A 12,164-nucleotide genomic window follows, 5' to 3' on the forward strand; every position below is an offset into this window, starting at 1 on the left:
CAGGAGTCATCTATGAAGTTCTAAGACACCTGACAGGAGACCGACCATGAGTTCAGCCAGAACTGCAAAAAGTCGTAAATCCCTTGTGTAAAATGGCCAAGATTAGAAAACTGAATGCCTTTCCAAAGATTAATTTATAGATCACATTGTAAATGTGCTAGTTTTGTTTGGGAAAGTTTTATATTTAAAGTGTCAATAATTGCTAGTCTGTTTTGAAAACTGTGAAACAGCTTATAAAACAAAACAAAACAAACCCATTGCCGTCGAGTCGATTCCGACTCATAGCGGCCCTATAGATCAGAGTAGAACTGCCCCATAGAGTTTCCAAAGAGCGCCTGGTGGATTCGAACTGCCGACCTTTCGGTTAGCAGACGTAACTCTTAACCACTACGTCACCAGGGTTTCCGAAATAGCTTATAATAACTAGAAAATATGTTTTAATGTAGTACCAACGAACGAGTCTCGTTATTTTTACAACATGAATTTTTTTTAATGTCGAATGGAAATGGCTTTACTGCACTTTCCGACTACAAAAACAGCGAATGTATGGTATGGTAACGTTAAAAGAAAAAAAGGAGGGGTTGGGGGAATGTAACCCAAAAGAAAGTTAAAACTAAACTTGTGCGCGCCACTTCCCTTCCTAACACCCCCTTCCCTAGCCAATTTTGGTGCAGACCAGTGGACTAAGAGAGAGGAGGTTGTGTAGGGAGGGAAGTAAGGCTGGTGTTAGAGCTTAAGAGAGAAAGAAGATTCCTCAAAGAAGCAGAAAAGGCCATGGCCAAGCCTGTGGAGGAGGGGTGGGGTGGGGTGGGGCGCAGACCCTCCCTGGTAACCAAAGAAGCGCAAACTCCATCCTCAGGGCTGCGATGCCACTTGTGGACCCTGGGATTGGAGAAGCTGGAGATGAGTGACAAGCCTTGCGCGCAGCGACACCGCGAACAGAGGGGTGAACGGGAACGTCTGCGTGTGGGCGGGGTGGGGGGTTGGGGGGTCCTGCTGCGCTGCCCGCCCCCCCCCGGGGGGAGGGGGAGGGGGAGGGCGAGCTCAGCGGTGACGCGCGGCCCTCACGTGACCGGGAGCTGCAGAGCGACGCAGTCTTAAGTGCAGTCGTCACTCCAGTCTGGGTACCAGCTCCCCGCTGCCTGGCGCAAGGCGGGCTGGCATCGGGCCCGGGCAGAGTGCAGCAGGTAAGACCCAGGGCTCGCACGCCTCGCCCAGTCACAGTGGCCCCCTGACACCAGAAGTGGGAGGGGGCAATGCAGGCTCAAGTTGGAGAAACCTTCGCCTCCGATTCTCCCGACTCCTTCCCTCTATCTCTCCCACCCCATCCCCCCACCTCGCGTCCCTTCCCCCTACCCCATCTTCCCACCCTCCCACCTACACAGGTGCAAGGGAACGGTGAGCTTTGACCGGGCTGAGTGGAAGGTGGGGGAAGTGTCTCAAGAGGGAATTAAGAGGTTAATTAAGATGCCCATCCTCCTCTCTGATTCTAATCACGGACTGCACATACCTGTCCCACCTCCTGCCCATTTCAGTGGAAGGGGCTCGCCACTGTGGTGTTTGTAGAGAAAATGGTGGGCCTTAGTGACTGGACGGCGGGTATGGTGGGGGTGGTTTCTTGGAATGTAGGGAGGGATGTTTGACAACCAAGTTCCTGAATCCGGTAAAGGCGAGTACTGGAATCTGTATGCTGGATGCTGGTCCCATCACTCAGTGCCTTTACTCTTTCCTGTCTGTCGCACAACAGTTTGGTGTGGCACCGTTTGTGGCAAGGCAATGGAAGAAGGAGAGGAGCAAAATGCCCAGGATCTGTGTCAGTGCGTGATCATGGGCACTGTCTGTGAACCACAGAGTTTCAATATAAACTCTACATGACAGGCATTTAGGTGTGCTATGACGGCACTGGGTATTTGGTTGAGCTGTGGGACGGGGCTAGCTAGAGGACTTTTCTTAGATTGCATTTACTGACCAAGTTTAGGATTTTTAACTTAGGTGTATGTTGATGATTAATAAAGACAACAAACTTTTTTTTTATAGATGCTTTTATTTGCAACTCAGATAATTTTGATAATATACCAATTGTTGTCTCAAATGGTATTACTCTTTTTGTGTGTGTGTCTTTGTTGGGGGGGAGGTAGTGGTTTTACAAAAACAAAAGCCTTCCCCTACATCTTGTTTCCTCTACTGCCGGAGACTCCTGGAGATGTTTCCTCTACTGCCGGAGACTCCCGGAGATGATGGGTTTAATGCGGAGCAGATGGCAGGAGGCTGTGATTCTAGAGTGTGGGATCTAGGGGCTTCCATGTCTCCCACCATCCTCCAGTTTTTCAGGTACCCCCACCTACCTGACTGTCTTGATGAAGAAAACGGTGGGCTTTTGGGAGAAAGCCCTAGAATCCTACAGGTGATTTTCAAACGAATTGCCTGTCTTTTCCCTTTTATTTTTCCTGCTCCCCTTTTCCACTCAGCCCATGTCAGTGCTGGGAAGCCACAGGTTCTGCCTGCCAGGAAAATGGGTCTCTGAATCCAGAAAGGCAGGTATGGGAACCCATGTCTTAGATGCTGGGATGTCACACACACTCAACATTCATACTCTTCTTTTTTTCTATCTGTTCCTAGGTCTTCCCATAGGCCCATAGTAGAGTGTTTACCACTGGAAACAAGAGACAGGCAGAGAGATTGGCTTGGAACCATGGAGGTTGGTGTAAAGGTGGGCAGTGCCTGGGGATGACAAGGGAGGGGGGACATAACAGGTGGCTGAGACTTGAGAGTGTCTCAGAGGAGGGAACTTCTGCCTTTCCTATACTCTGCCAGATTTCCACAGTGCTGCCATATCCCCTGTTGATTGTGGTGCAGGAGATGGTAGGATTATTGGGGTAAGGGTGGGCTGGAGTATGAGTGAAAGATTTGAGAGGAGGACCACAAGATGGGACACATTAACAAACTGGACCTGGGCTCTGGAAAGACAGGTTTTGGGGTCAGGGACCAGGTGCTTGTCTGTTCTACCAAGGCCTCAGTCTTCATTACCTCCTGTTTGTTTACTGGTCCATAGATCTACCTGTAGGTCTGCTGTAGGGATTGGCACCACTGGAAGCAAAGAAACAAAGAAATTGTCCCAATCAGTATAAACCGGTAAGAGGATGGGGACTGCCTGTGTACACCTGTAGGATGGGTTGGTGGAGACCAACATGCATCCAATAAGGATCAGTGTCCAGTCTGGAGGATCCTCAGCCTCTCCTTTTCCCAGTTACCGTTCCCACTACCCCTGTTACCTACCCCAACCCCAATCCTCAACTTTGTTTTGGTACAGGGGAAAGAGTATGACAGCACTCAGGGGAGTGGGGTGAAATGAAGCGGGTAGAGAGGTAGTTTGCTAATAATATGCCTATCCCATCGAGAACAAATCTCTACTCCCATTTATCCTTCCATTCTGCCTGTCTGTCTCTAGGTGTAAAACTCTCATGAATGTATAGATCTGCTTTATGGTGTATCATCAATCAAGAGAAGGAAAGAGGAAGGAACTGCCTCAGATCATTACAGGTTGGTATGAGAATGGGGAACTATGGGAGTGATGACCAGAGTAGGTCCAGTAAAAATCAAGCTCTGGAGACTTCTCAGTCTCCCACTCAAAGCCAGCTCTCCTGCCATCCTGCCCACTGTTCATTTGGTGTAGGGAAATGTGTATGGGAGCATCTTGGGGGAAAATTGTTGGGAACTGGGAAAGATGGGGAGGGGATGAAATAAGAGGGATGGAGACAGTTTGTTAATCATCTACTCTTCCCACCAAATATATGATCTTTTTTTCCCGTCCCACTGTGTATCAATCTATATGATGCAACTGACTTAGAAGAGAAATTTTAGTCCCATTTCCTTCCTCCGCTTCTAGGTCCACCTCCAGTGGCAGCTGTAGTGGCCTTTGAGTGGCTAAAGACCTACACCCAAACCTACCATCGTCTTTCCCCAGCCTAAGTGAGCACTCTCTGTTCCTTGTTCGTGCCTTCAGCAGGGGTGATTACATGGGCCGCATTCAGGAAGTGGGCTGGGTGACTGCAGGACTGGTGATCTGGGCTGGCGCCTGTTACTACATTTACAGATTAACCAAGGGAAGAACCCAGAGTGTGAGGAGATCGACCAGAAATGGGTCCAGAGTCAAGAAGGAGACTGTGGTTGAGGTACAGAACCAGATTTTGGCCATGAGTGAAGCCGTGGCTAGGGCTAAGATTGAGACTATACCCAAGGTCAAGATTGGAGCAGAAACTGGAGCAAGAGGTGAGACTAAGGCTGAAGTAGCCCTAGCCACTGCTATAGCCAGCCCCAAGGCCAACTCCCAGGCCGAGGCAATGACTGGGGCAGAGGCCAAGGCAGAAGCAGAGCCCCAATGTGAGGCCAAAGCAGTTGTTGGAACAGTGGTCAAGACAGAGGCAATGACTCTGACTACGGCCAAGGCCGAAGCCAGGGAAGTTTTCAAGAAAGAGGCAATGACTCAAACTGAGGCTGAGGCTGGGAAAGTAGTAAAGAAAGAGGCAGTGACCCAGACCAAAGCTAAAGTTTGGGCACTAGCTGCCAGGTCAGAGGCCAGGAAAGAAGCAATGACCCAGACCAAAGCTGAGGCTCGTACATTGGCTGTAAAAGAGACAGAGATTAAAAGAGTAATGGTGACACAGACTGAGGTCTTGGCAGTGACTAGGGAAGTGGCCAAGATGGAAGCCACAAATAAGACTGGAGTTGTGACTGAGACCGAGGCAAGAGCCATGGAAGAGACTGTGAGTGTAGCCAAGCCTCAGTTTGAGGCCAGGCCTGGTGCCACGGTTGATGCCAAGGGAAACTCAGATGTCATGTCTCCAGTAGTGGCTGGAGTGGGTATGAGGTCCTGTGTACAGTCTCAGGCTGTGGACAAGATCCAGGTTGACGACATGCCTGGTGCCAGGGTTGAGGCCAGGGGGAATTACAAAACCACATTTAGGGCAGAGTCTGGGGCAGACATGAAAGCTTCTACTCAGCCTCAGAATGTTGCTGAGGCCCAGGCTGAGGGCATGCCTGGGGCAAGAGTTGATGTCAAGAGTAGTACAAATGCCATGGGTAAGGCAGGGGCTGGGGAAGATATGACAGCTTATATACAACCTTGGACTGTGGCCAAGAAACAGGCTGAGGCTACGCCTGGTGCCAGGGTTGATGGCAGGGGAAATACTAATGTCATATATAGGGCAATGACTGGAATCGACATGAGGGCTGCTTTTCAGCCTCAACCTGTAGCTGGTACTCAGGCTGAGACCATGCCTGATGCCAGGGTTAAAGCTAGAGGCAAACCCAAGGCCAAATCTAAAGCAAGGGCCAGGGCAAACCTGAGGGCCAATGCCCAGGCTGAGACCTTGTCTGATGCCAGGGTTAAGGCTAGAGGCAATCCCAATGCCATGTCTAAGGTAGGGGCTGGAATAGACACGTTATCCTGTACACAGCCTCAACCTGTGGCCAGTGTCCAGGCTGATGAAAGAATTAAAGCTAGGGCCAATACCAGTGCTATGTCTAAGGAAGAAACTGGAACAGACACAAAGGCACAGCCCCAAGCTACAACCAAGAGCCAGGTTAAAGCCTTATGTAGTGCTAAACGTAAGGCTAGGGGCAAAGCCAATGCCAAGTGTAAGACAAAGGCTGGGACAGACACGAAAACCTTTGCACAGGCTCAGGCTGGGAATAAGACCCAGGCCGAGGTTGCGTCTGATTCTAGGGTTGATGGCAGCGGGGATCCTAATGCCATTTCTAGGGCAGGGGCTAAGGCAGACTTGAGGACCTGTGGTCAGCCTCAGGCTGTGGCCAGTTCCCAGGCTGAGGCCCTGCCTGGTGGCAGGAATAAGGCCAAGGTCAATCCCAATGCTGCATCTAAGGCAGAGGCTGGGGCAGATACAAGGGACTGTGCCCAGCCTCAGACTGTGGCCAGTCCCCAGGTGGAGGCCTTGCCTGGTGGCAGGAAGAAGACCAGGGGTAATCGCAATGTTGTGCCCAAGGCAGAGGCTGGGGCAGATATGAGCGACTCTGCCCAGCCTCGGACTGTAGCCAATTCCCAGGTTGAAGCCTTGCCTGATGGTAAGAATAAGGCCAGGGGCAACCACAATACTGTGTCTAAGGCAGAGTCTGAGGCAGATACAACGGACTCTGCCCAGCCTCAGACTGTGGCCAATTCCCAGGCTGAGGCCTTGCCTGGTGGTAGGAATAAGGCCAGGGGCAACCGAAATGCTGTGTCTAAGGCAGAGTCTGAGGCAGATACAATGGACTCTGCCCAGCCTCAGACTGTGGCCAATTCCCAGGTCGAGGCTTTGCCTGGTGGCAGGAAGAAGGCCAGGGGTAATCGCAATGCTGTGTCTAAGGGAGAGGCTGGGGCAGATACAAAGGACTCAGCCCAGCCTCAGACTGTTGCCAGTTTCCAGGTGGAAGCCTTGCCTGGTGGCAGGAAGAAGGGCAGGGGCAACCGCAATGCTGCATCTAAGGCAGAGTCTGAGGCAGATATGGGGGACTCTGCCCAGCCTCAGACTGTAGCCAATTCCCAGGCTGAGGACTTGCCTGGTGGCAGGAATAAAGCCAGGGCAAACCTCAATGCTGTGTCTAAGGCAGAAGCTGGGGCAGATGCAAGGGACTCTGCCCAACCTCACGCTGTGGCCAGTTTCCAAGTGGAGGCCTTGCCTGGTGCCAGGAATAAGGTCTGGGATAATCCCAATGCTGCACCCAAGACAGAGCCTGGGGCAGATAAAAGGGACTCTGTCCAGCCTCAGACTGTGGCCAATTTCCAGATTGGAGCCTTGACTGGTGCCAGGAATAAGGTCAGGGGCAATCCCAATGGTGTATCTAAGGCAGGGGCTGGGGCAGATATGAAAGATTCTGCCCAACCTGAGACTGTGGCCAATTCCCAGGCTGAGCCCTTGCCTGGTGTAAGGGACAAGGTTATGCCCAGGTCTGAGGCAGAAGTCATAGCAGATGTTGAGGTCTATGCAAATCCTAAGGCTGAGGCCATGCCCACTTCTGAGAGTGAGGGTGGGGAAGACATTCAGGCCCTCAGAAAGACTCAGCCTAAGGTCCACCACTATTACTGGAATGGGATTGGTATTGAGGATTGGATTGCTGCTGAGCGGTGGATCAAATTTAGGTTTCAGGCCAGGGATGGATACTGGGAGAATAGTATGTCCTGGGCTGGGGATGAGAATGAAGTCACTATTGAGTCCTGGAGTGGGGCTAGTGATGAGGCTAGTATTCATAGGTCCTGGGCTGCGACTTGTGATGAGACCAGCATCAAGTCCGGGCCTGGGGCTGGGGCTGGAGGTGGGGCTGAAAATGAGGTTGGTATTGGGTCCTGGGCTGGAGCTGGGGACCAAATCAATGAAGGGTCCTGGGTCACTGAGTCTGGGAACCAAGCCAGTGGTGGGCCCTGGGCTGGGGGTCAGGCCAGTGAGGGGCCCTGGACTGGGAGAAAGGACAGTGGGAGTTCCTGGGCTGGGGCTGGGGATAAGGCCATTGGAGGGTCCTGGACTGGGACTGAGAACCAGGCTAGTGGGGTGTCTTGGGCTGTGAAAGAGGCTAGTAGAGCATCCTGGATTGGGGCTGAAAACCAGGCCAGTGGAGAGTCCTGGACTGGGGCTGAGGCACAGGTCAGTGGAAGATCCTGGAATGAGGTTGGGATTCAGTCTAGCAAAGGGTCCTGGGCTGGGGCTGAGGATCAGGCTGATGGTGGGTCTAAGCCTAGATTTGAGGATCAGGCCAGTGGGATAGGATCCTGGACTGGGGCTGGTGGCCAGGCTGGTGGAAGACCCAGGTTGGGGCCAGAGGACCAGTCCAGGGGTGGGTCCTGGGCTGGGGCAGGGGATCAGGCTGGTGACTGTCCCAAACCTGGATATGAGGATCAGGCCACTGGAGGAGGGTCCTGGGCTGAGTCTAGGCCTGGGAATGAGGCCAGTGGAAGGTCTAGGCTGGGGCTTGAGGCCCAGGGCAGTGGAGGGCCCTGGGCGAGGGCTGAGGACCAGGTCACTGGAAAGTACATGTCCGAGGCTGGGGACCAGGCTGGTGAAGGATCCAGGCTGGTGTCTGAGGACCAGGCCAATGGATGCTTTTGGGCTTGCACTAGGAATCAGACCAGTAGAGAAGGATCCTGGGCTGGAAATGGAGGCCAGGCTAGTGGAAGACTCAAGCCAGGGCCAGAGGGCCAGTCCAGTGATGGGCCATGGGCTGGCACTGGGAGTCAGGTCGGTGGAGGCTCCTGGGCTGGGGCTAATGACCAGGCTGGTGGAGTACCCAAGCTGGGACCAGAGGACCAGTCTAGGGATGGGTCCTGGGCTGGCACTGGGAGTCAGGTCAGTGGAGAGTCCTGGGCTGAGGCTGGGGATCAGGCTGGTGACTGTTCCAAACCTGGATTTGAGGATCAGGCCACTGGAGGAGGGTCCTGGCCTGGGTCTGAGCCTGGGAATGAGGACAGTGGAGGGTCTAGACTGGGACCTGAGGACCAGGCCAGTGGAGGGTCTTGGGCTGGGATTGAGGACCAGTCCAGTGGAGAGTCCTGGACTTACACCTGGCACCAGGCTGGTGGAAGGTCTAGGCCAGGGCTCTCAGACCAGTCTAGTGGTGAGTCCTGGGCTGGCGCAGTGAATCAGGCCAATGAATCTTGGACTGGGGCTGGGGATCAGGCTGGTGACTGCTCCAAACCTGAATTTGAGCATCAGGCCACTGGAAGAGGGTCCTGGGCTAGGTCTAGGCCTGGGAATGGGGCCAGTGGAGGGTCTAGGCTGGAGCCTGAGGACCAGGCCAGTGGAAGGTCTTGGACTAGGGCTGAAGACCAGGCCAGTGGAGAGTCCCAGGTCAGGGCTGAGGTGGCGGCCACCAAAGGATCCTGCTTTGGGGCCGGAAAAGAGACTAGTATAGGGTCCTGGTTCTGGGAAGGGGAAGAGGCTGGTACTGTGTCCAGCCCTGGCGGTAAGGATAAAGCCATTGCTAAATCCAGATCAGGGACTGGGGAAGAGACCATGATTAGTTCCGGGTCTGGGGCTGAAGACAAGGTCAGTATTGGGTCCTGGATACAATCTGATGATGCATCCTACGGGGGTTCTTGTGCAGGGGCTGAAGGTGGGGCTGAGGCTAGGATAGGGTCTTGGTTCTGGGATGGAGATGCAACCACTCAAGGGTCTAGTCTTGGGGCTGAGGGAGAGCCTGGCGTAGGATGCTGGACTTTGGCTGGGGATGTAGATGAGGAAGAGCTAAATAGCAGGTCCAGCCCTGATATTGAGGAGATCAGTTTAAGGTCCTTGTTTTGGGCTGAGAGTGACGACAGTATTGAGTTCAGACCCAAGACTGGGAAAAATGTCAAATTTGAGCGTGGCCCTGGGGATAAGGCCAAAATCCAGGATAAGTCCGAGGCTTCTGGTGAAGTCCATGAAAGCTCTTGCTTTCCTGATAATGAGAACAGAAGCCAAGGAAAATCTAGACCTAAGGCTCAAGCAAATATGTCAGCTGAGTCAAGAGGCACATACTCGTCTGTGGTCCCTGGGGCAGGAATGGGGTCATGGGCTGGAGCCATGATCTGGACAGAAATAAACTTTCCATACCAAAATGAGTCCTGCCTCCCACCTGAAGATGAGCTCAGAAAGCAGATCAGGGCCGGGGAGAAGATTCAGCCCTGGGCCTGCCGCTGTAAACGTGAAGCTAATATGGATCCTCGAGAGTTTGAAAAACTCATTTGCATGATTGAGATGACTGAGGATCCTTCCATTCATGAAGTAGCTAATAATGCTCTTTTTAATAGTTCTGTTTATCCCTGTTCCCAAGAAGTCGTTCGTAATGTAGGTGGAATCTCAATTATTGAAAGCTTGCTCAATAACCCCTACCCCAGTGTTAGGCAGAGGGCTTTAAATGCGCTAAATAACATCTCAGTGGCTGCTGAAAATCATAGGGAAGTTAAAACATACATAAACCGAGTATGTGAAGACACCATCACCTATCCTGTGAATTCAAGTGTGCAGGTAGCCGGACTAAGATTGATAAAGCACCTGACTATTACCAGTGAATATCAACATATGGTTACAAATTATATTTCAGAATTTCTTCGTTTGTTAACTGTGGGAAGTGGAGAAACTAAAGACCATATTTTGGAAATGCTTTTGAATTTCTCTAAAAATCCATCTATGACAAAAGACCTGCTCATTGCCAATGCACCAACATCCCTGATTAACATCTTTAGCAAGAAAGAGACAAAAGAGAATATTCTTAATGCTCTTTCACTATTTGAAAATATAAATTACCATTTTAAAAAAAGAGCAAAGGTATTTACCCAGGACCAGTTCAGTAAAAATTCCCTTTACTTCCTGTTCCAACGACCTAAAGTGTGTGCCAAGAAACTTCGAGTCTTAGCAGCAGAATACAATGACCCTGAGGTGAAAGAAAAAGTTGAGCTATTAATAAGCAAACTCTGATTGGCTGTATGGTTCCAAATAAATTTGAATAATATTTTGGTTTTGTAGCCTGGAAGTAATGTACATTGTAAATCACATTATAACTTCAAAACTGATGTGACCTATGATGGCCTATAGCTGGACCATTTTATGAACACCAAATGAGCTCAAACTTGTTCTGAAAATATATGTGTTGATTTTTATCTTGCCTGGATTAAGATATTTTTAGTATGTTTCATGAGCAGAAACTGAACTGATTCCACGTAAGATAATCTTTGGTCCTTTGCGTGGACTTATGTTTATACATTTGAGACTTTATTTTTATGTTATCAATAAACTTGTGTGTTTTAAGCAGGAAAAAAAAAAAGAATCGTCCTCGTCTTTGAGTTTATAATCTATTTGGAAAGGCGAGATACGGGGAAACAAAAAGATGATCACAGCCAGATGCTTTTCATGGGTGCTTAGAGGAGGCAGAGGCTGCTGCTGGCAACAGTGCTCAGGAAAGTTTTACAGAGGAGGGGACGCTTACGTAAGCTGGGCTTGAAGGCTAGGGCAAGCAAGGGTCAGAAGGGCATTTCAGGAGGGAGGGGTGGTGGGAAGAAAGCATGGGAGTGGGAATCCTGCTCCAGAGAGGAGGCTGGCCTGCCTGGAGGGGAAAGTGGAGAGCAGAATATTGGGGGATGGAGTTGGTCAGTGGGGTGAGCTCTGTTGGCGAGTGAGGTGTCTGAGTGTTACTCCATCCACCCCTGGGAGCCACCAAAGCCTTTTATGACCAGAGGAATGACTGTATGAAAGGAAAACGAATGTGGCTGGTCTGTGTGAAGGATGGGTTGTAGTGGGGTGGGAGAGGCGTGGCAACTGGAGTTTGGAAAACGAGTTAGGAAGTTACCACCATAGTCTAGGCATGAGATGATAAAGGCATGGAATTTCACCGGTGGCCGTGGGGATGGTAAGGGGAGGATGGAAGTGATAGACCCTTCGAAAGATTAAGTGCTGGAACCTATTCTGGGGGCATACAGAGAGGGACAATTTTATGATTCAGTGGGTATTTGATAGGAAAATGTCCTCTTTCGGCTGTGGGAACCATGGTCTCGGGGAACATCTAACTCTAAAGAAAATGTTCTACATTCTGCTTTGGTGAGTAGCACCTGGGGTCTTAAAAGCTTGTGAGAGGCCATCTAAGATACCCCACTGGTCTCACCCCATCGGAAGCAAAGGAAAACGAAGAAAACTAAAGAAAAAAGGGAAAGATTAGTCCAAAGGACTAATGGACCACATCTACCACGGCCTCCACTAGACTAAGTCCAGTACAACGAGATGGTGCCTGGCTTCCACCACTGACTGTTTTGACAAGGATCACAATAGAGAGTCCTTGACAGAGCTGGAGAAAAATGTAGAACAAAATTCTAACTCACAAGAGGCCAGACTTAACTGGCCTGACAGAGACTGGAGGAACCTTGAGAGTATGGCCCCGGACACCCTTTCACCTCAGCAATGAAGTCACTCCTGAGGCTCACTCTTCAGCCAAAGATTAGACAGACCCATAAAACAAAATGAGACTATAGGGGCACACCAGCCCAGGGTCAAGGACTAGAAGGTAGGAGGGGAGACAGGAAAGCTGGTATTGGGGAACCCAAGGTTGAGAAGGGAGAGCGTTGACATGACGTGAACTCATGACTAGGATGGCTCCTCAAAGTATGGAAAAAACAATAGTCCACATTAAGTGAGGTATAAATGCCAGAG

General features: G+C 50.9%; 1 protein-coding gene across 1 annotated transcript; it reads left to right on the forward strand.

Moving 5' to 3' along the window:
• Positions 1–2,690: 2,690 nt before the first annotated feature.
• Positions 2,691–10,800, forward strand: ARMCX4 (armadillo repeat containing X-linked 4). The gene is made up of 2 exons (XM_023541179.2): positions 2,691–3,540; positions 3,887–10,800. The coding sequence occupies exon 2, from the start codon at positions 4,017–4,019 to the stop codon at positions 10,440–10,442; it is 6,426 nt and encodes a 2,141-aa protein (XP_023396947.2). The 5' UTR covers positions 2,691–3,540; positions 3,887–4,016; the 3' UTR covers positions 10,443–10,800.
• The last annotated feature ends 1,364 nt before the right edge of the window (positions 10,801–12,164 follow it).

This window comes from Loxodonta africana, chromosome X (assembly GCF_030014295.1).
Source record: "Loxodonta africana isolate mLoxAfr1 chromosome X, mLoxAfr1.hap2, whole genome shotgun sequence".
NCBI lineage: Eukaryota > Metazoa > Chordata > Mammalia > Proboscidea > Elephantidae > Loxodonta > Loxodonta africana.